Source organism: Planococcus citri, chromosome 1 (genome assembly GCF_950023065.1).
Source record: "Planococcus citri chromosome 1, ihPlaCitr1.1, whole genome shotgun sequence".
Taxonomy (NCBI): domain Eukaryota; kingdom Metazoa; phylum Arthropoda; class Insecta; order Hemiptera; family Pseudococcidae; genus Planococcus; species Planococcus citri.
Genome location: NC_088677.1, coordinates 75,266,486 through 75,288,847, shown reverse-complemented (window position 1 = coordinate 75,288,847; position 22,362 = coordinate 75,266,486). Strand labels below are relative to the sequence as shown.

At 35.5% G+C, this 22,362-nt stretch overlaps 2 protein-coding genes and 1 long non-coding RNA gene across 3 annotated transcripts; 2 read left to right on the top strand and 1 right to left on the bottom strand.

Moving 5' to 3' along the window:
• The first annotated feature begins 549 nt into the window (after positions 1-549).
• On the top strand, positions 550-16,485 carry LOC135832751 (serine/arginine repetitive matrix protein 1-like). Its single transcript, XM_065346214.1, has 10 exons — positions 550-1,060; positions 10,160-10,245; positions 12,765-13,006; positions 13,100-13,187; positions 13,425-13,529; positions 13,619-13,664; positions 13,737-14,032; positions 14,117-14,817; positions 15,836-16,087; positions 16,183-16,485. Exons 2-10 carry the CDS (start codon positions 10,179-10,181, stop codon positions 16,330-16,332), a joined length of 1,947 nt encoding a protein of 648 aa, XP_065202286.1. The 5' UTR covers positions 550-1,060; positions 10,160-10,178; the 3' UTR covers positions 16,333-16,485.
• Positions 16,486-17,445: 960 nt separating this feature from the next.
• Positions 17,446-18,538, bottom strand: LOC135832798 (uncharacterized). Its single transcript, XR_010556376.1, has 2 exons — positions 18,235-18,538; positions 17,446-18,128 (listed from the first exon to the last, which is right to left on the bottom strand). It is a non-coding gene; the product is annotated as an uncharacterized LOC135832798 (long non-coding RNA).
• LOC135832772 (2-phosphoxylose phosphatase 1) lies at positions 18,537-21,468 on the top strand. The gene is made up of 5 exons (XM_065346246.1): positions 18,537-18,833; positions 18,910-19,095; positions 19,172-20,172; positions 20,259-20,596; positions 20,668-21,468. Exons 1-4 carry the CDS (start codon positions 18,743-18,745, stop codon positions 20,508-20,510), a joined length of 1,530 nt encoding a protein of 509 aa, XP_065202318.1. The 5' UTR covers positions 18,537-18,742; the 3' UTR covers positions 20,511-20,596; positions 20,668-21,468.
• The last annotated feature ends 894 nt before the right edge of the window (positions 21,469-22,362 follow it).

Here is a 22,362-nt window from a genome sequence, read left to right as displayed (position 1 = left end):
CGAGAGGCGACTTCCTCAATCCTCATACACTGGGTACATTTTAAGCGCCATGTCTCCGGGCTGTGACTCAGACTGCTACCAAAATATCGTAGAATGAGCTCAGTGGCCAATATTTATGAATGGTAGGAGTACGCGCGCACACTGTTCGAAGGCAGAGGAGAGCACGGGTTTCATTGACCATACTATAGTCAGTCCTACAGCTATGGGCTAAGTTATGGTACCCTTGAAAGCTCAGAAAAATTTCTCGTACGACACAGTCCGCATTTCAAATGGAACGAAAACGATTCTTCTCTTCATCTCTGCGACTGGGAGTACTGCGTACGGCGTAAACAAGATCTTAAAAAACGCGAACTCGTCAGCTTGATGACGATGATGGTAAACTATACGCGGATTCTGAAGCCTCACCCACGCATACTCTTAATTTAGCGACCAAGTTTGGCTAACGAAAGGACGCGGAGAGGCGAAAGAGTTGATGTTGGCGGATATTGGGCGTTTTTACCAACTCGGAAGCGGGGAGATAGTTTCCTCGGTTTCTTCGACTTCGACTTCGCTCTCGTCTCACACTCCAAGTCCAAGTCGCAATCCTTAATGCTACGATTACGAATTAAATCTTATACAGAGAACATCGGTGAACTGTCAGTCAGTCGAGTTTATTAAATTGCACGCTGTAACGAGTGCGCGTACACGTTCGTCCTGTTAACCTATTGCGCTGATCCGAGCTACACCGTATGCGCGCCAAATTCGAAATTTCATCATTCGTTGACGAGGCTCGAGTTCGATAACCGATTCGAAGTGATAAGTTTTCAGCAAATTATCAGTTAGTGTGAATTTCATCCCTGAAAAGCTCCCCGTTTGTACGAAAAACCGCCCAATTTAACGCAGTTTGCCGGTTTCGTCGCGAAACTATGCGAAAATTTTATATCATACTGTTCGTGTGTGTGACCATTTGTTGACCTGTGAAAATAGTACGTTATTTCAACATATTACTAGTGTGCCCAATTTGTTATAGTGTGATTTTTTTTCGACTTCGTTCGATTTTTATGAACATTTTACGTGAATTGTAAGTTGAACTGTTTTCATATCATTTTAGTTGTTACATTTTTGCAACTCGTGACTGCTCAGAGAAAGAGACGGAATCGTTATTATTTTTTCTGGCTGTGATTCGATGATGAGTACAGTTTTTCGAAATTTTGAGACCCCCTGAATTGGCTTCAAAAAGACTTTGTTTTTTGAAACTTTGATTGAATTTTTGTACCTAGTGCATTTTTCAGAATACTGGCGAAGGAAGTTTCTATCCAGCACAAACATTTTTGAATCGGAGAGAGGGGCATCGAAAGAAGACCTCAAAATATGCCACCAGCCACAATAAAATTTCAGGTGCTGAAATTCAATTTTTGGTGAATTTTTGAAAATCAAACTTGGGGTCAAAATTGGAAAAACATAGAAAGCTCAAATTTGGTATATTCCTTCCTTTTCGACCTGCCGAGTCGATTAGTGTTGGTTTTGAACCATTCTGGAGCCTCCAGCGAATTCTCAGTATCCCCAGTTTTCGAAAAAAGTGCTGTAAACAGGGTAAAAATAAAATTCAGCACCTATAAACTCGAATTTACCATCTTTGCGAACCTTTCAATCAATTTTGGAACATATCGTTATCAGAATTTTTTTGTACCAGTCCAAATCCAAAATCTTCTACGGTGATTATTTTTGAAAAAAAAATGCAAAAATCATCGAAAAAAAACTGAAAGGTTGAACCCTATTTTTTACCTGCCGAGTCGATTGGTGACGATTCGAAACAGTCTTCAATTATTTACAGCGGTTTTTTTTTCTCGAAAACAGGAAAACTGGAGAAATTGAAAATCCGCTGGAGGCTCCAAAACGGTTCGAAACCGTCAACAATCGACTCAGCAGGTCGAAAATAGGATATAAACCAAATTTCAGATTTCCAGGTCAATTTGCTGAAATTTTAATTTTCTCTGATTTTGCCCTTTTGATTTCTATAGCCAAAAAATGAATTTCAGAACCTGAAAGTTTGGCCAATAGTGTATATTGGGGTCCTCTTTTTATAGAACTCTTGCAGAGGGGTGACAAAGTGATGTATCGGGGGGGAGGGGTGAGACTGAAATTTTCCAACTTTTTCCGCCGGATTTTCCCATTTTCTACTCTGATCTCCTCCCCCCCTCTTCAGTATTTTTCAATTTCTCATGCTAATTAGCCAGATGTGGTTCGAACAAATCGTGGAAGGGGAAGTTGGGAACAAAAATGTTGAATAATCTTGAATTTTCAAAAACGATGCTTTTTACACTTGACAAAAAATTTGAATTGTTCTATTGCAAGATCGATTCTGAAATCAAAAATCAAAAATTCGCAATTTTTTCGTATGTTCTTTTTTAGTCTTTTGGCCTCTGAAAATCAAATTCCAAAAGAGAATGGAACATTTTGGATTTTGCCTGAACGAAGCGAGGGCGAAAGCTTTAGGAAATTTACAGTTTGTGAGATACAAAAAAATCATTTTCAATATAAGAAGTTTCGACGCCAAAATGTTGTGTTTTTTAGGTAGTAGGTACCTAACTTATTTTTGTATGAAATTTCGCAACTTGATTCGTTATTTTGCATTTTTTTTTCATTGATTTGGTTGTATGTTTTTTGAATTTTTGAAGTCAATTTTTCAGTCTTGAAAACTTGAAAAATTGCACAGTCCAATTCAAATCTGTTCTAGCTTCTAGCGAAGCGAGAACAAAAGCTTTGAAAAAAATTGATTGGTAATTCGAAAAATAAAATAACTGATGCAAAAAGTTGATTTTCATAGCTTCATCAGGAAGATATAATTTTCAGAAAGAGGAATACTTAAAGGGAAAGGTGCAAGCGAAGTGAGAGTGAAAGCTGTCGAAAGTTGATAATTTTTCAAAAGCAAAACAACATTATTTTCGATGTGAGAAGTCAATTTTTCAACTCACCAACTTCGTCCGGTGAAAAAGAAGAGAAAATGATCTAGCTCGAGAATTTCCTTGTGAAAAATTCACGAAAGAAACATCAAAGCTGTGGCTCATTAATTGGGAATGGAAATGAAGGGGATTTTGGTAAAAATGGAGTGCTTTTTTTGTACACAGTATACCTACCCCAGAAAACCTGTAAAGTGAAAAACGATGTGGCACATGAATAATTTCACTTTGAGCCCTTTTTCCTAATTTTGGACCCTCAGGCCTCATTCATTTGCACGTGTCCCATTGCTAAATGCTTGTTTACTATTTTATTTATTTTTTTCGTGCATTCGGTGCTAATTTTAGTTGAACAATGACGCAGCCAAGTTGGTTAGTGAAATTTTTACGACTCCAATACATACCTATAAAGCTCGTAAGACGACAGTTCGAAAGACGAAAATCTATACATATGTACTCGTACATACGTCGTCGTTCGATTAGAAGCAATACATTAATCATTACGTATACCCAGCACACCATATCGTTATTATTACACAGTCCAGCAGTAATTTCGCAGAATCGCTGAATGGGCATTAAATTAAATCCCACATACTCGTAGGTTTCTATAATGAAATGACGTCATTGTATGCGAAAACACCCTCAAATCTTTACGTAGAAAAATAACTCGCTCGTCCAAAGAAGCAAAGAATAAAGTATGATGCACAAATCGTTTCTCACTGTTTGTGTTTATCCATAATAATTTCTAGCGACCAAATGCGAAGGTAACTTGATGTGGTGCCGCTGTAATGTGTATCTCGAACAACCTTGTCGAAAGGCACGGTCAACGAGGTACATCTTCTATACATGGGCATACCTAGATCTATGATTCTGCTGGTTAGGATCAGCTTGAACATACGTTTTCGTACTATTACTTATTACTCTATGTTCGATGAAACGTCACCATCATAACAGCAAAATACTCTTTAAAGTGAGTAATGACAAGCTCTGGAGTGGATAATAGGTCGTTGTACGTGGTCTTACAGTCTTTTAATTACTCGTAATAGGCGTAATTGTGATAGCTAGTATATTGTGTAGGTACCTACAGCTGATCTTTATACAACTTGCATTCAGCAATTTCTATAATAACAAAAGCGTGATTTAGGTAATTGTTTCAAAATTGGGTACCTACCTATAAATTGCCATCTTAAAAATCTATCGTCTCCATAACATGATGAGCAATCGTTTGCGCCTTGTGAGCCCTAGGAGTTCCATGGCATCGTTCAGATTTAGATGTTAGATAAATACGTATAGGTACCTAAGTACCTCGTACATTGTACTCGCGATCGTTTTTGCTACAATATTCGACTTCATCATGCACGTCTGGCTCAGAATTATATTTTTAGCCTTGAAAATGGCGCTTCTCTTAACACTTATTTATTTTTTTTTGCCATTCGAATTTTATAGCCCGATATTGCAGCGCTCTAGAATGCTGTATCTAGAAAAAAAAATTTCCCACTTCTTCGTTTCTTCGATCTCATCGAGCGATTGTAAAATTGTGCTAATGATGTAGTTTTTTCTTAAAGACTAATATGTACCATTCGCATTCGCTATATTCATACTTAATCTACGTACATACTTACGAGTACATGAGATAAAATTCAGACCTAAATATGGCTCCGTGGCCCATGTTTTATCTCAACATCATCGTAAGTGACAAAGCCTTATGTTGTTAGTTCTATTTTTTATTACAGTCTACACAGACTCATAACCGAATACCTAATTACCTATACATTGGAGACATCAATTTCAGAAATTTTAATAAATTATAGGTAGCTTAAAAAGTCAAGACTAATCTGCCAATTAAGTTGTCAAATTTATGGCATGATAGAAATTCATTCGCTGGGTATAAATTTGAGATATTTAATTAGAATTTGCTATTGATTTAATAAAGCCTTTGCTATTGATTTAATAAAGCCTCGAGAAATGCCTGTTTTTTTTTCTCTTGTCCAGTTGGTAAAACTATAAGTATCTAAATTCCCTTCTTGTTCCAATACTCGAGGAACTTCATCCCCTCGTCATCAATTATCCAGTCCAGTTTGTCTGCGTCAAAGTCACCATATAATCAACACCTGAAAAGGTGTCTGTCTTCTTGTACCTCGCCACATTAGCACAGATCGTCATCAGCCAAGTGCCATCTGTGTAGGTTGGATTTTGAGCGTGTTGTTCCGCTTTTAATTCTATTCAGCGTTTTCCAGAGGCTGTACTTCAGTTGGTTGCCTTGGGGCACTGATTTGCTCATAGTATTGCTACTTGATGCTGTGTTCCAGATTTGACAGCATTCAACTTCGGCAGGAGCACTCAATTCATTCACTGTTCTCATGAAACTGTGTCTAGATTTTAGTCTGCTGCAGAGCTGTGAGTGGAGTTGGTCTGAGGCATCCTGTCACCAATCAGCAGGCTTCATTCGGGGGCACATCTACTTTTTTTTAGCATGTGCTGATCGTCCCCATGCTGGGCAAGCATATTCTGCCACTGAGTAACACAGCGCTAGTGATGATGTGCACAGGACCTGTGGTTTAGCTCCCCATCTGGGCGGCTATTCCCGAAATATTTTTGCCTCCGCAATCTCCGCAATCGACGTAATGAGCGTTGCAAATTATTGGCGTTATCTTGAAAAAAAAAATTTAATTGTTGATTGGGCTTTTATAAACATAATTGCTACTCAAATATTAAAATAACTCACATTACTCTCAACAGGGTTGCTTTCAATCGACGCAAATGACCATAGATATGGATATTAAACTGGATCGGACACTTACATTTAAAATGTACAGGAAAAAGTGAAGCAAAAAAATCAACCAATCCCGAATCGCGTAGACCACGTGTTTCTCCAGGGGTGAAGGCTCTGATTGGTCAGTTGCCCGGAGGTGAAAACTCTGATTGGTCGAATTTCTCCGGAGGTGAAGAATTTTTGCTTCACGAGTTTCCGATCCTGTTTATATTTATATCTATGCAAATGACGCAATCTTTTACGTTCATTGCGTTGGATTACGTTGATTGCAGAGGCAAAAATATTTCAGGAATAGCCGCCCTGCTACCTACCAGCTTTCAGATCAGATTTGTTCTAGCAGCCACTTTCATTTTGGTTTTTTCACAGTGTTGCCAGTTGGTGAGTGATCTATCCAGTGTCACTCCTAGATATTTGGGGTGGTCATTGTGATTCAGTGCAGTGTTTCCCCATTGGATGTTGAGCTGTCTCTTAGCCACACAGTTTCGCAGATGGAACAAACGGGTTTCTGTCTTGGATGGATTTGGCCTGAGGTGGTTGGCTTTATAGTATTTGTCGAGTTCTTCTATTGCCTGATTCAGTGTGTCTTCCACCTCTATAAATGTGTCACACTATGCTGTGAGCGCCAAGTCATCTGCATAAAGGAAGTGACGTGCAGGTCCTCCAATTGGTTGGTCATTGGTGCAGGCCCGTAGCCAGCGTAGGGGCAGCCGGGGCAATGCCCCGGCTAGAAAGGCTGTTCGCCCCAGGTAGCAAAATCAAAAAAAAAACACGTTTGCCCCGACCAGCAAAATCAGAAAAAAAAATCAGAAAGTGCAAAAAACCAAAAACTCAACAATGTAAAATTATGGTTACGTTCATGAAATGGCTACACTAACATGAATTGCATTTGATAGCTCGATGGCTCGCTCGATGCGTTCACTAAATTTTAAATCAAAAATTTGATATGTAATTTGAGTAAAAATTAGTAATTTGTGAGGATTAGAAATCCAGTACATCTTTTTGCAATTTTTTTCAAAAAGTGAGACTTTCACTTTGTGCAATTTATGGCAATTTTACATAAAAAATTGAGACTTTTACACTACGAAAAAGCTAAAATTTTCAGCAATAGGGAAGACCTATGGACAATTTTTAAGAAAGAATGAAAATTTTTATAATTTTTTGCGAAAAACCGAGAATTTTGACAATCTTAGCAAAAAGCAAGATGGACTATTTTTGAGGAAAACCACGAATTTTTGGCAATCATAAGCCAAAAAAATGATTATTTTTTTCGCAACCTTCGGTTGAAAATGGGAGAAGTTTCGTTCATTGACATTTTTTTCAAGCAAAAAAGCGGAATTATTTAGCAATTTTTAGAAAGGGAAATGGATATTTCTTGAATTTTTTTTACCAAAAAGTAACAATATTTTTGGCAAGAAACGAGGATATTTTTGGAAATGTTGACAAAAAGTGAGATTTTGAGCTATTTTTGGCGATAAAAGTGTATGTATAAGTAGGTCAACTTTCTCAAATTATTCACTTATGGATATTACTAGCATTTTTTTCTCATCAAGTTAAATGCAAAAATTGAATTTTTGAAATTAAAAAAAAATAATAATAATTTGGAAAACCAAAGCTACTTATCGAAAAAGTAACCCAATTTAGTAACTTAGTTTCTTGAAAAGTGACCAAGTACGAGCCCTGAGTGAGGGCAAAAGTTTGTTTCGAGAAGTAAAGTTTTTTCAGGTGAAAAGAGCGTTTTTTGTCTTAACATTTCTTTAAAAATTTGAATAATACCTATATTTTTTTAATGTTGTTTGGACCCGAGTCAAATTTGACTATTTTACCTCATGACAAAATTTAAACAGAAACAGTCACAGCCAAAGAATTATTACACGAGTTTCACAGTAAATCGCGCAGATTACAGCTGTAAGTATTAGACTCAACCCCAACATCACGCATTATGTTCATTTTTTTAAAAAATTGTTTTGGAATAACGGATGGTTGAGGGGGGTTAAAGGGGGGGGGGGGGTGTTTCACAGATGTTCGAGCCTCAAAAAGTGCTGCCCCAGCTGATATTTCCTTCGCCCCAGCTATAGCCAGATTCTGGCTACGGGCCTGCATTGGTGTAAATATTAAAAAGGATGGGTGATAGGACACTTCCCTGCAGCAAGCCATTCTTTTGCCTTCTCCAAGTGCTGTTCTTTCCATCTAAAGTCACATACACATAGAACCTCCGGTCTTTAAGCAGTGTTGTAAGTTGTAATGATTTCTGTAAATTTGTAGTCCATGGTCAGTTCATAAATCTTGTACCGAAGTAACCATTGACACACTGTGTCAAACACTGCAGTGAGGTCCACAAACACAACAGTACAGCACCAGTGACCTTGTGCTGTTCAAAACCATCCTCAATGTGCTGTGTTAAACTCACAACCTGACCAGTACAAGATTTTCCAGGTCTGAAACCTGCCTGCTGAAGTGCTGACTGATTAGGTTCTTGTCAATATGCTCAACTACTCGATTTAGGACCACTCACTCAACAGGTGACATGTGACATAGTAATGATATAGGGCGGTAACTTTTAGGGTCGTTCGGGTCTTTGCCTGGTAGGTTGACTTTGAATGACGAGGCATGAAAAATAAAGACAGATGACCTTGAAGGTCAGACAGAATGGCCAATGACCTCGAGAGACCAGACAGAATGGCCAATGACCTCAAGAGACCAGACATATGGGTCAACAACCTTTATAGGCCAGACAGTGAGACCTACGGCCATAAGTTAAGCCAGACAGGCACGCAGTCAACTTCGAGAGGCTAGACAGACAGGCATCGAAACGACCTCAAAAGGCTAAACGGATAGGTCAGTGACCTTAAGAAGTCAGACAGACGGTTCAATGACCTTTTCTCAATAATATCAAAAAATTTAATCGCAGTTTTTTGATATGATGTTCTGTTCTACATGAAAAAATATATTTCTAAGAATTTTTGTAGAATTTTTAATTCGTTTTTTTATATTTCTATTTTAATTGCAAGTCGATTGGGACACTCGCTACGAGCATTTATATTTTTCATTAGACAAATTGAGCTCATTTTCTCATATGTCCAACCGACCCTTGCAAAATGCCACCTCTCCCCCCCCAATTGCTCGCTGTTTTCAGTTTCTAGGGCGTTTTCCCCCCTGGTTTTTACTATGTTTACTGACGTGTGATGGGTTTTTTCATATTTTCGACTTAATTTCACACCTTTTTGGAAAAAAATGAACTGATTGATATCCTGACATGCATGTACATTGTACGTACTACGTACATAATGTATACTTGGTACATCTTGAATTGTGTCTGTATAGTCTGTATCATACAAGATGCATCTGAGTCAGTTTTGGATTTTGGGCAAACATCCAATGTCATAGTTTTTACTCTCTCTCGTCGGTGTTTATTTTATTTGAAATAGCGTATTTTTCTTCTCTGATTCTCTTTCTAGTTTCATTCTATGCGTAAATCTTCACCTGTCTGGACAACGGATCATGAAATAGGCTCGACTATATTTTGTTCGAAATTACCTAACACACTAAGTTGGCAGTCGCGGCCACGCGCCGCGGCGTATGGCGAACCGCGTTGCCCGTTGGCGAGCAAAAGACTTATTTTGAAGTTTTGCCATTTTCTCGAATTCAACCGGAGAAAATTTAATGACAAATTACCCATTTTTATGTTCGAAAATTTTTCAAAACTTGATGACTGTAAAATAACATGGCGGTTTTATAATTATTTTTTATTTAGGCATTCAACTTGTAACCTAAACCTTTAAACCCTGAACCAGGATCCCTGACCTATGATTCCGAACGAAATCGATCAGAACCGCCATCCCTGCTCACAAGTTTTCATCATGTGCTAAAAAACGTGAAGTCGCGAATACAATTTTTCTGGGGAGAAGAGAGATCACATCTGACCTGCATAATATTCCAAATAGTAGGCAGGCACCATGTACATTCTGCTCAATATTGTGCTGCATCTGCATTCAATCGAGCTTGTGGACTGAAAGAGGCGCATGTCGGTAGGGTGGGTGTCTTGCCAGGACGTAGGATGTTGTTAGGCCGGATACCGCTTTGCTCAGCGAAGCCGTCAGCATCACATTTTGCATCAGACGTAAAAAATCTTGTCCCATATCAGGTGTAACTATGTATAAAACGATGTGTAGGAGGTGAACGGTACACTCTATCAATAAATACCTGGCTTTAGTCAACCTATAACTTGAACCGACCTATTCACAATACGAAAAATGTGGTAGCAATGTATAAACTCCGAGTAGCAGCGAGTAGGTTGTTGGATGTTGAAGTTGCTATGACGAGTGTTGAGGTGTTGAAAAAAAAAAAATCATATCGCGAATTTTAAAAAATATGTACGTGACTTTTTTTTGCCTGTGCGAGCAATTCTTTATATCTATACACTCACGTATCAAACTATTTATTTCTGTTGCAGATTCAGCTGATATCGAGTTATGTCGTCCAGATACCATACGTCGACGGTGACGTCGAATTATAACACTAATAGCGATAATAGACTAGGTAAGGATACTTTCAATATCAATTTAGCTTTCGACATGAAATTTAAATAGGTTGGATTGCATTTTTGCGACCCAAAAAATCCAGGTTGGTTTTAGTGTATATGGGTCTAAAATGACAGCAAATTCAAACAATTCCACGCAAATGTTTTTTGAGTATTTTTAAAACATTTTGAGCCCAAAATTTGGTAATATTTTTGAAAAGATGTAATGCACCTATCATTACAGGGTGTCCCCTGCTAATCCCATTTTTGTCTTGTTTTTTTTTGGTGGCATGTCCTGCTCAGTTGTCCTACTTTTTATCAAATTTATTTTGATGTCCTGATTTTTTCAAACTAAAATAAACATTCAATTTATTTCCCTCTTTTGTGGAATTTTTTAAAAAAAAGGTGTCGATCTTCTCACCTGACTGATTGAACTTTCATAAAATTCTCCACCCTTGCTTCGCTTGGACAGTAGCGTGTCTTTCTGTTGTACATATGTAATACTTACATATTATGTATCTAAGTAAATTTTTTTTTTTGAAAAACGTTTAAAAGGGTTCTAAACTGAAAATTTTCCAAAAATGTTTTACCTCACTTTATTTTTTAAATTAATTTCCGATTAATTATTTCTCAATTTTTTTTAGGAACAATAATTAAGTTGAAAAAATATGATAATAATTTTATCAAAAGTGCTGAAAACAAGCTGAATAATTTTTAAAAAACGAAAAATTAAATGATAGAAATATTTTCAACTCCTCCCTCGACCTTCGAAAAAATTAAAAATATTGGAAACCCCCCATAATATGTAGTGAAAAAGTGAAAAATTCAGGTGTATTTTGTGCAGTGTCTACAGAATACTTTACCCTTCGAAAAATTGAAATCGTAGAGGTATTTTTGACTCCCCCTCCCTCCCTCTTTTCAAAAAATCTTGGAGTACCTACCGAAGACATTGAAAATAGCGAAAAATTTTCGGGTAAAACTTTGAGAGTCCTCCCCTCCCCCTCCCTTAACTCATAAAATAGGTAGTCGTCAAGTGCTTGAAAAATATCCTGCCAAAAGTCCTAATTTTTCATTTTGAAGTATTGTTAGACGCGTTGATCCAAATAAGTAACTTAAAATTTCACTAGAAAATCAAATTTTTCTACAAACACGTTTTTTAAAATTTTTTTGAAGAATTATTAGCTCAAAATTGGATAATAATTTCTGATATATCTGAAAAGTATGTCATTTAACATATCAAAATTGTTCTGAATTTCTACTCACAAAAAATCAAAAAGTAGTAAAACTTTTTTTGAGCACTTCTGAAAAATTTTGAGCTCAAAATTGAGATAATTTTTCGAACAGGTAGTTATGAAAAAGTGCCATGTGGCCTTTCGTAATGTGTCACGTGAAGAGAAAGTCCAGTATGAAAATAATTTAGGTACCTATACAATTTTTCGAGATATCTTATTAAAAATTTAGTGGAGAAGGAGCCAATGAAGATGAACAGTCATCAATTTCGTTAATTACGAAATTGTTTTGTTTGTCTCAAAATTATGCATAGTACACTTCTTTTAAAAATAGCAAAAATCATGACCCAATTTTTAAGCTAAGATTCTTCAAAAATGCTATAGGTCACATTACACTTTTTCAAAAATAGCAGAAGTCGTGACTTAATTTTTGGAGCCAAAATTCTTCAGAAATGGTCAAAAAAATATTTTCGGGGAAATATTTGAATTTCCCGCAAAATTTTAATCCATTTTGATAGGTCGACTGGTCGAGTCAGACTTTTTCAAAAATATCAAACATCATGACCAAATTTTGAGCACCAAATTAGGCTCATTTTTATTTTTTCTAAGAAAACTGTTGTTTTTTTTTTGCTACTTTTGGGCCATGTGAAGATTCCTGTCTCAGCTTCCTGCGCTTATAGGTGGCTCAAAATTTTTCTGGATAGTTCCTCCCTTTCTCAACAATTTTTGTCAAAATTTAGAGCATGGTTTGCTTTTACACAACTCTAATGTGTATATCTGTGCACTTGAAATGCTTCATGAATTGTCTCAGATCTTCAGGAACTCTTGCCTATATAACGATTCGTTCTTAGTAAAAAATAATAAAAACTTTTTTTGTTGCAAATTTTGCAAAAAAAATAATTTTGTCACTATATCGTGTTTCTCGTAAATGCCCAATTTTTGTTTATGAAATTCTTATTTTCTTTGCATCCAAACTTTTTTTGAATTACAAAATTCGTATTTCGTTTGATCAAGAGGCTTGAAAAAAATTAAAATTGAAAAATTCACCTTAGGAATTGGGAACCACTGAAAAGTTGAAGATCGCTGTATAGGAGTAATTCGGGGTTTATATTTTAAAAGTGGTCCAATATGAATAATTTGTGACCATAACCACCTCCCTACCCCCTTTTTGGTCCGAACTCCTTGACCAAAACTTTTTTGGGTCGCAAAAATCCAAACCAATTTGCCACTTTCTACAACTTGGACTACAGACTATATTTTATAGGTACCTAATCTTTTTTCATTTCTAATCACGATATTCTACTTTCCAGATGAATTATTGGAAGATTTACAAAGCACCGTTGCCACAAGGCCTAAGGTGAATGGTACAACTTCGTCATCGTCGTCGTATCGAGATGGATCCACCGGATACAAAGAAACCTTCAAATCGGTCCAAACAAAAAGCACAGGAAAACCTGCAGAGTCTTCTAGGGAATATCAATTCGAATATTTGAATCCGTCGAATAACACGTGTGTCATACCAGAACGTCCGAAAAGTCCGTTCTATGATAAAGTACGCGTGAATTTGATGTTTTTTTCCCTTACGAGCAATAATTGCATTTTTTGAAACAAAATTTCGTTATTTAATTTTGATTTTTATCAACAGGAAAACATTGATTCCATTCCAGGGAAAAATGTCGCTTCTTATAAGACCGTTTCGTATCATTCTAATACCAAGAAAACTGAAAATCAAAGTTAGTATTACATTACTCATACAGTAAAAGCTCTTAAAGAATCAAAAAACCGGTTCGAATTTCAGTCTTTTACACCAATAATATTAAAAACTGCCTAATTATTAACGATAACAAACACGATAGTATCGAAGAATGAAGCTTACTACATTGTCACATATTCTATGTAGCCTACTTTGAAATCCAATTTTCGTAGTTTTGTTATCAATTTTAAAATTTTAATTTCTCGTCATATTTCAGCGACTCCAGTGACAGAAAAACCCGGAGTAAAATTCAGGCAAAATATTAACGAATTAGACACCCTATTAGATGATCTGAATCACACTCAAAAAATGGAACTATCCAGTAAGTTGGCTTTGTTTGTCACTAGATTTTTAATACTTACCTCGTTGAATTTCAATTACCTATACCTAATCAAATATGTCAAATTACAGCCTCAAACCACAGTAATCGACTGAAAGGATACGATTCGGGATTCCTGTAAGTTTCCACTATCTGTCCTACTGCTGACCGATTTATTTATAACATATTAATTAATTTCCCCTCCTTTAGCGAACCATTGGACAGTAGCACTCCTCAAAAAGGACACGTGTCGCGGTTCGAAGAACGCACCTTTGAAGAACAAAAATACGGTTCGAACGGCGTCGCTCCTCCGGTCAGAAGTCACGAAGTAAAAAAAGAAGTATTTTATAATGGCGAACCAATCGAAAGATACCACAATAAATATTCAAATAACGACTCGACGAAAGATTTACTTTACACCGGAGGTAGCCTGAGACATAGAGAGCCCTCGCCAGGCAGACAATTACAAGAAGTTTACCATTACGAGACTAAAAGCTCTTCAACCAGTAAGCAGGCTCGATATAAATACGCCTAATACATACCTACCTAAATTTTTTTGCAACTCCTATTCGTTTTTTTTGTGTTTACAGAAAAAAGCTCCGACCCTTCGCCTCAACGATCGATATCGAGAAACTACAATTACGAATCGGATGTCACCGATAACGCCACATCTTATCCTTACGACTACAACAGATCACCATCGCCGGCCAGATCGATCCATAATTACAGCAGTAACACGGTCAGAGAAAGCACAACCCATAGATCACCTTCGCCAGTCAGATCGTACTATTCGACCACGTCTTCTGTACGAAGCAACACGACTCCTCAACCGATCACTAAGAATTTATACTCTTCATCGTCGAAAACCATCCAAGAGACTAGCCGAAGAGAAACTCAGCGTTCACCCTCGACCCCACCACCCCATCGATCCCCTTCGCCAATGTCGTTCGCCCAGCCACCAGATCCACCGTTGGAGACTTCGGTCAAAAGTTACAACTTCGAACGGAATATTCGACCACAGTCGCCGAATTTGAAACAAAAGTTTAGCCCTTCTGATCCTAGTCGCGATGCTATTCCTGGTCATACGGTAATTTCGCGTAATTACAAATACTCCAGTCAGCAGACTCAAAGGTCGAAGTATCCGCCTGATGATGATTACACGTATAGGCCGGAACCGACGCCGGCTTATACGAGACCTTTCGTCCCTTCACCTTCGCCACCTCCTGAAGTTAGAGAGCAAAGACCGCCGAAACATGTTGACGATTTGATGGCTTCGTTTTCTGATACTGAAGTAAGTGTTTAATATGAAGTTAAAGTTCATAAAAAATTAGTTCAAAAGTACATTTGATTTCCTCGCGAAATTTCAAATTATTTCGATAGATCGCATTTTACTTTTTTCAAAAAATTTCAAAAAAATGACCTAATTTTGAGCTAAAAATTTTTCAAAAATAATTAAAAGTGAGTTTTGTGGGAATATTTGACTTTCTCGTGAAATTTCAATCTATTTTGATAGGTCGCATTACAATTTTCAATCATCCCAAAAATCATGATTCAAGTTTGGGCTCAAAGTTCATCAAAAATTCCTAAAAAACATTTTCCTAAAATTTTTGATTTTATCGCTACATTTTAATCCATTTTGATAGGTCTAATTACACTTTTTCAAAAATCTCAAAAATCATAACCCAGTTTTGAGCTCAAAATTTTTAAAAAATGCTCAAAAAATATTTTTATTGAAATATTGGTATTTTTTGCAAAATTTCAATCTATTTTGATGGGTCGAGAGTCACACTTTTTCAAAAATCTCAGAAATCATGTCCCAGTTTTGAGCTCAAAATTTGTCAAAAATGCTCAAAAAATATGTTTAAGGTATTGAAATATGTATTTGTATTTCTCGCAAAATTTCAATATATTTTGATGCGTCGAGAGTCACATTTTTTCAAAAATCTCAGAAATCATGTCCCACTTTTGAGCTCAAAATTCTTCAAAAATGCTCAAAAAACATTTTCGTGGAAATATTTGAATTTCTCGTGAAATTTCAAAATATTTTGATAGGTCGCAACATCACATTTGAATAATAGGAGGGTGCCCCAAACTAACCTGGCGTCTTTTTTCAAAAAATTGAAAAAAAATCTAAAATTTCTCATTACAAAAATATAAATTTTTGGGAAAAACTAGGTAAGAGTCTTTCGAAAAAATTGTTGAAGATAAAATTTCCAACTTTTAGGGAGTGAAAAATTCATTATTGAATAAAATTTTCACCTGTGTATCTATTCTATTGAAATAATTCACCTAAAAATCATTTTTCACAGCACCGTCAAGAAGTTTTCAATCGTTACCACACCAGTCGTTCTTCATCGACCAATCGATGCCCCACACCAGGTCCCGAAAAAATAGTACAAGTCAAAAAGCCTTCACCTCCATCAACTCCGACTCAAAAAGCTGAACCTCAAAAACTAACCGAATACAGGAAAGAAAAAGTAAACGGAGTTGCTGGTCCTGCAGTGTACTACCCTCCCGGACCATTATTCACAAAAAAGGAAGAATCTGCCGCAATGCAAAAGGTCAGCACCCCTTTCTAAGCATCTAAATATATAGTTCAATAATCAATATTCATTTTTACTAATTTGATTTCATTTTCACGTTATTTTTCCAACAGTGCGAAGCAGGAGGAGGAATGAAAGCTAAAAGGAAGGCTAAATACGAGTACAAAAGTGGTAGCAAAATGAAGGAAGATTCAGACGTTAAAAAGACAATCGTGCCGATGTGTTGTCCTGTCTGCTGCGCTTTGCCTTGCGCCATTATGTAATTTTTCATCTTCGAAGATTTCTCTTCATTTATCTTCTTGTGATCGAAATTAGTACGTACAAGAAGAGTAGTAGGAGGAGGAAGGGAGGGAGATAGGGACGAAGATACGAGTATTAAAAAAAAAAAAAAAAAACAATAAAAATGAAAAATCAAATGTTTCCAATTTCCATGTTACCAAAAAATTTGTCAATTTTTCAAGATCTACCTAGACTTATCTGTAGGTATTACTATTTATACCTACGTACTTAATTTTGAATTTTTAAATCCACCTTCGAGTATTTATTTGTTTTACGATGAGGAATTTTGTTCATCTGACATTAATTATGTGAATAATTTCTATTTAATCATTCATCTATGCATTAAAAAAGATTTGTAACAATATAAATAAGACTTTTTGTAACATTGTACGAGTAATTGTTATTCTGTTAAAATAAAAAATTTAATTTTGATCGTTTGAATTTCCATTTTGCTTAAAATGAAAACCGATCAACAGTGAGAAAAATGACTGAAGTCAACTGGCATTGAATTGGAAGTGTTGTCGTAGACATTTAAATTTGAGATATTAAATAAAAACTAAAAAGTAACCACTCGTACTCGAATTGAACACAAAATGAAGAATTTCACACTAAATCGAACTAGTGTTAAATTTTCGTCAGAGAAAACTTAAAACGTAAAATTACATCAGATAATCAGCTAAATAGTGAACTGAATATATCAATGAAAAAATAAAAGGAAGAATAGAAAGTCATCAAGTCAATAAAAAGCTGGAACGTCAGATTTTGAACAATAATTCATTTCGATAAGTAAACTTAGAAAAAACACATTGATTCCGTCCATTTCAGGGTTGTACAATAACGTTTTTTTTTTGAAAAAAGCAAAAAAACGTGTTTTCTTGAAAGAAAAAAAAAACATTGTTAAAAACAGTTTTTTTTTCTTGTTTAAAACCATGTGTTTAAAAATTTAAAATCTCTGTACAAACAAAAAAACAAATTACCTAGGTACATCACAATTTAAAAATAAGATAACACGAGAAAACGGCCAAGATGATGGAAATTTTACAAAAAATGTAGAATACTCGATGGCGTTTAAAAAAAAAATGAAAAAAATAACCAAATCGTGCTTGAAAATGTGGGTATTTTCAATCGATTACAAATTCTTCTACTCGTAAAAGGACATAATAAAACTAATAACAACTTTCAGTTCCGGCTTTTCTAAAATATCGTATTCTATTGGGATATCAATATCGTCTTTTGCAAATCGAGCTCTATGAATTTTATGGCATATTACCGAGTGAATTTCGGCAACGTTCTTGGCGAATTCTGAAAACTGCCGAAGGTACCAAGGAGTAAAAGTATCATGAGTCGGTGGTTTTCCATCTAGATATTGATTATTTAATAGGTAATCTAGCAAAGCGCAAATAAAAGAATCCTGTTTCTGATAATTCTTTTGCAAATGTTCGATGCGCAACTTGTTCAATTCAACGAATTTAAAATAACCGGATAATTTAAGGACTGATTTATAGGATGCACCTTTGAAGTTTTTATAATACTTGGGATCGAGATGATGAAGTAAGATCAACTTTCTTAGAAAAATAACTCCACTATCGGTGCAAGTCGTCATCATATAGAACCATTTCTGCATCCTAACTTCATACGATATTGCAATTGAATCCATACCGGTGAATGACGATCGATCTTCCTTGAAGCTGCGATCACACCAAAGCATCTCTCTGTTCTCTATCTCACTGCGAACAACTTCGGCGCCGTATACTTTATTATATTTTTCTTGGATCTCTTTCTGAAAACATACAGGTTATCATTACAAACGAATTCGTGCTAATTGCAACTTGCACAACATCAAAAATATCTATAAGAGGAAGAGAAATCCGAAATCAATCACTTACCAACTTCATTTCTGCATTAATTTTCGCTCTGCAGACTTCAGTATACGAAACAAGCATTTGGTCATATGCATATTTCCAAGCAGAAGTATCCGACATTTTAAATATTATTTATATTTCTGCGTAAGAAAACGAAAATTTTACAGCCAACTTACATTGCCAGTTTGCCACATTACGTTTGATTGATTAAAAAAAATGAAAAAATTCAACCAAAGTTCATTACACGTGTTAGTTTGCAGAACACTCACAGGAGCGCTAATTTCAGGTTCAGAATTTCAGATTTAACTGCACCGCAACCGCAAATCTAAGACAAACTAGAACAAGGCGCAGATTTCAGATAAGAATGCAAAATGTATCATATTTTCGACATTAAATTAATTAATTTTTATACGTTAATTAATTACAAAATGATGTGTTGAAACATGTTAATTCGAAGCTAGAAAAGTAACTCGAAGTTTTTATGAACATATCGGTGATTCGGCGCTCTTGGTGAAACCGTAGCTAGCTCAAAATGCTCAAGTTCCTTGCAAACATATTCTGGCAAAGAAGAGCCCTGTACTGTTACCTCGTATTATCTTTATGGATTTTTGTAATAGTAATTGGTGAGTCAATATTACGAATCGATAAATAATTTATTCTCATTGAAGCTTACGGTACATCATTTGTTTAATGTTCCAGGCGTATATCGTTACCTCGGTAAACATGTTTCCGGCACCTCTTACTATCCTGCTCTGCATCTAGTCGAAGATAATACAGCCGATATACAAGCGTTAAAAAACAACGACTTATGGTTTTCTGATAATCGATTCAAAAAAGTTCATAAATCTTGCCACCCAACGAATTTAATCGAAGTTGGGTCAGAAAGTGAGTTGATAATCCCTTGCCTTCGACCCAAGTCATTCTACACATCAAACTTACACTTTATTTTTTACTTTCACAGATGTTGTGAACGATAACTATACATTAGAAGGAATCGCTGTTGTATTTCGTCACGGAGATCGAGGTCCAATGAACCATGTTCGGAATTTAAACGCGATCACTTGCGGATACTCGGATGACAGCAATGTCACCGAATTATACAGTAAATATTTAACATTCATGTCGATCAATTGGTCCAATCAAGCGTACCCATCTCTATTTCAATTCCTCGGCCAGCCCAATAATCATCCATCGATGCCTTCTTCAAAACAATGCGATATCGGACAGCTCTCCTTACAAGGAGTCATGCAACACTTAAAACTCGGTTCAATCTTACGAAATATCTATTTCGATAAATTATTCGCCGGTGTTACTCAAATTCACACCAATATCATCGCCTACACAACGAAATACCGCCGAACTTTCCAAAGCTTGAACGCGTTTTTATTCGGATTCCTGAAAAACGAAGGATTTTTCAAAATCCCTTTGAATACGGTCGCTAGTATGTCGTATTGTTTCGAAGACTGCGCTTGTCCTGCCAAAGAATTGTATTTAAAGAACGCTGTGAAGGAAAACAATAAACGTATCAGGTCTAATTCAGATGTGCTCAAAATGGTCGAAGATATATCCTCGGTTGTTTATACATTCGGCGATGGAAGTTTTATTCGTGATCCTCATTATTTGAAAGATGCTTTGATGGCGTATCTTTGCCATAATACTCATTTACCTTGTTTGGCTACGAAATGTGTTTATCCTCAACAAGCCCTCAAGGTGTTTTCGTACGTTGATTGGGATTCCAGACAGTTGGGTAAAAGTATACCGAGACAAAAGTATTGCGTTCTGAGTGCCTACGGTTTTATCAAGAATATCGTCGGTCATTTGCTGAAAATCGTGTCTAACGAGAGACCGAAAATCGTTTTGTATTCTGCTCACGATAAAACCATACAATTCTTATTGACGGCGTTGGGTGTTACGTCGAATGAAGCTATTTTCCCACCTTATGCTTCCAGAGTGATATTTGAAGTGAGTATTACGTCAAAAATATTACAAAGTAAACGTATGTGTTCTACTGAGTTTAATCTGTTCTTTTTTTCTGTTCGTTGATTTAGATTTACTCGAGTAAAGAAAAAGATCCAGCTACGCCGAAGAAATTCTACTTCAGGTTGATTTTCAATGGAAAAGATCTCACTCAAAAAATTAAATTCTGTAGCGCTAAAAATAGAATTATTTTAACAAACTACAACGCCAAGACGATTCTGTGTTCGTTCGAATCGTTGATACGGTTCTTACATGACGATTATTTTTCCATTTTCAACTCCACTAACTTCAAAGACGCCTGTATTGTTTCCAAGAATAATTGATGAATGTGAAACTGTCAATTAGATTTCATCACGGCTGATCGCCATTATGACATTGTTATCCATTTTGAGATAACGTTACACGCTCGGTAATCTTATTTCTTCGTAAATATTCTACTGATGAGTGAGTTGATGATAATCGTATGTTTTTTCTTATTAGGTGAGTCCGGTTCGGAATTCAATTTTGGAATATGAGAATGAAGAAATTGATCTGAAGGGCGATCCATCGAATGATTCGTGTATCGTTCACTTACATATCACAATTGAGCTTTTGTGTGGTTTGGTGGATGTTGCTAAAGTGCATGTGAAGCAATCCACTATAGGCTCAGTCAGGGCCTATCTCAGTTCATGCTCCAGACATTCTATGAGTGTTGGATTTGGACGCGAGTAATACTCTGAGAAGCTATTTTTAATGCTCTACCGAACAATTGGGAAAGTGATAGAGAATACATTCGTAAGTTATTTAGACGAGTAAAGGTCTCAAAATTTTGAGTTTTGGCCAATTCTGTCAGTAAAAAATGACACTAAGTGCCTGAAACAGTGAAATACTAATTTCCAGGATCAAAAAGCCATAAGAGGTATCATAACCTATAAATATAGTTTAATTGTGCATCAATATTATATCTACTTAACTTAATTGTACCTAGACCCCGCACTTAGTATTTTTAAATTTATAATCTGATGTGATATTTGAAATACTGCACAACATTGCCTACCTTATCTTTTTTATACGCTTAAGGCATAATTTTATAATAAGATGTTACCTACTCAGTACTGTAAGAAATCCTCATTCCATATTATGATACATTCTCTTTCTCATGATAAAATAATCAAGAGACCTGAAGCAAACATAAAATGTGTTAGTTATCTTACTTCATAAATGAGGTTGTTACCCATCAATTATTTTGAAAGAAGAATTTATGTGATGTCGAATAAATGGAATTTGTTGTATTGTTTAAAATATTGAAGTGAAACTTGACGAGTCAATTTTTTGTTCCTGCCCTTTTCTGACATTATTTTCCCAGTCTATTTAGAGTTAAGGAAAATCCTAATTCAAAAAATCAAGGGAACCAAGACTTGAGAAGTTTATTGAAATTTTCTCCAAAATGCTCAGAAAAGCATTTAAATCATTCGAAAAATCATAATTTCTACTAACTGCTTTGAAATGTTTCTAAACTTTTCCTATTATCAGTTTTGCAAAGGAAAACTTTTTTTTTAACAAAAAAAAAAAGACAACATAAAAACGATTTTTTTCATTTTAAACGAAAAAATTTTGTGTTTCAACTTTTAAACATCCAAATCCCAAAGTGAAAAAATTTACAAAAATTCAAGACAACAACTCTCAAAAAGAAATATGTATTGAGACCGCTTAAAATTATCAAACATTGTGAAACCACAAAAAAAAACAATGAAATGACTAAAAAAAAATTACTGAAAAAAACAATCCGCGTCCAAATAAAATTTTGGCCACCAAAAAAAATTACCACCTGGAAAAATAATTGATTCTTCGCCAAAAAAAAAACTCATTTTGTAATAAAAAAATTGTTTGTAAAAATGAACATGAATTTTACGAATGGGAAGTCCATTTTTTGAAAAAAAAAACTCTTTTTTCCAAATTGAATTTGAAAAAGTTTCGTTTTCCAAAAAAAATTGACTTCTTCCGAAAATTACTAAAAATAGTGAAAAAGTTGTACCTGTAGTCTTTTTTAGTAGCAAAAATTGTGGAAAAGTTTTATTTTTTTGGTCAAAATTTTCAAAAATTGTCAAAAAATTGTTCTTTTTTCCAGAATTACCAAATAAATTTTTCTTTTTACAAAACTGTCAAAAATCTTGCTTTTTTTTAAAAAAATAAGGA

What these genes read in the sequence shown, in the direction of transcription:
- LOC135832751 (XM_065346214.1), top strand. Translation starts at nt 10,179, where the DNA reads ATGTCGTCCAGATACCATACGTCGACGGTGACGTCGAATTATAACACT. An exon ending in CAAGAAAACTGAAAATCAAA is followed by an intron (nt 13,188 to 13,424) that starts GTTAGTATTACA and finishes GTCATATTTCAG; the next exon opens with CGACTCCAGTGACAGAAAAA. An exon ending in GGATACGATTCGGGATTCCT is followed by an intron (nt 13,665 to 13,736) that starts GTAAGTTTCCAC and finishes CCCCTCCTTTAG; the next exon opens with CGAACCATTGGACAGTAGCA.
- LOC135832772 (XM_065346246.1), top strand. Translation starts at nt 18,743, where the DNA reads ATGCTCAAGTTCCTTGCAAACATATTCTGGCAAAGAAGAGCCCTGTAC. An exon ending in GATTTTTGTAATAGTAATTG is followed by an intron (nt 18,834 to 18,909) that starts GTGAGTCAATAT and finishes TTAATGTTCCAG; the next exon opens with GCGTATATCGTTACCTCGGT. An exon ending in CTTCCAGAGTGATATTTGAA is followed by an intron (nt 20,173 to 20,258) that starts GTGAGTATTACG and finishes TCGTTGATTTAG; the next exon opens with ATTTACTCGAGTAAAGAAAA.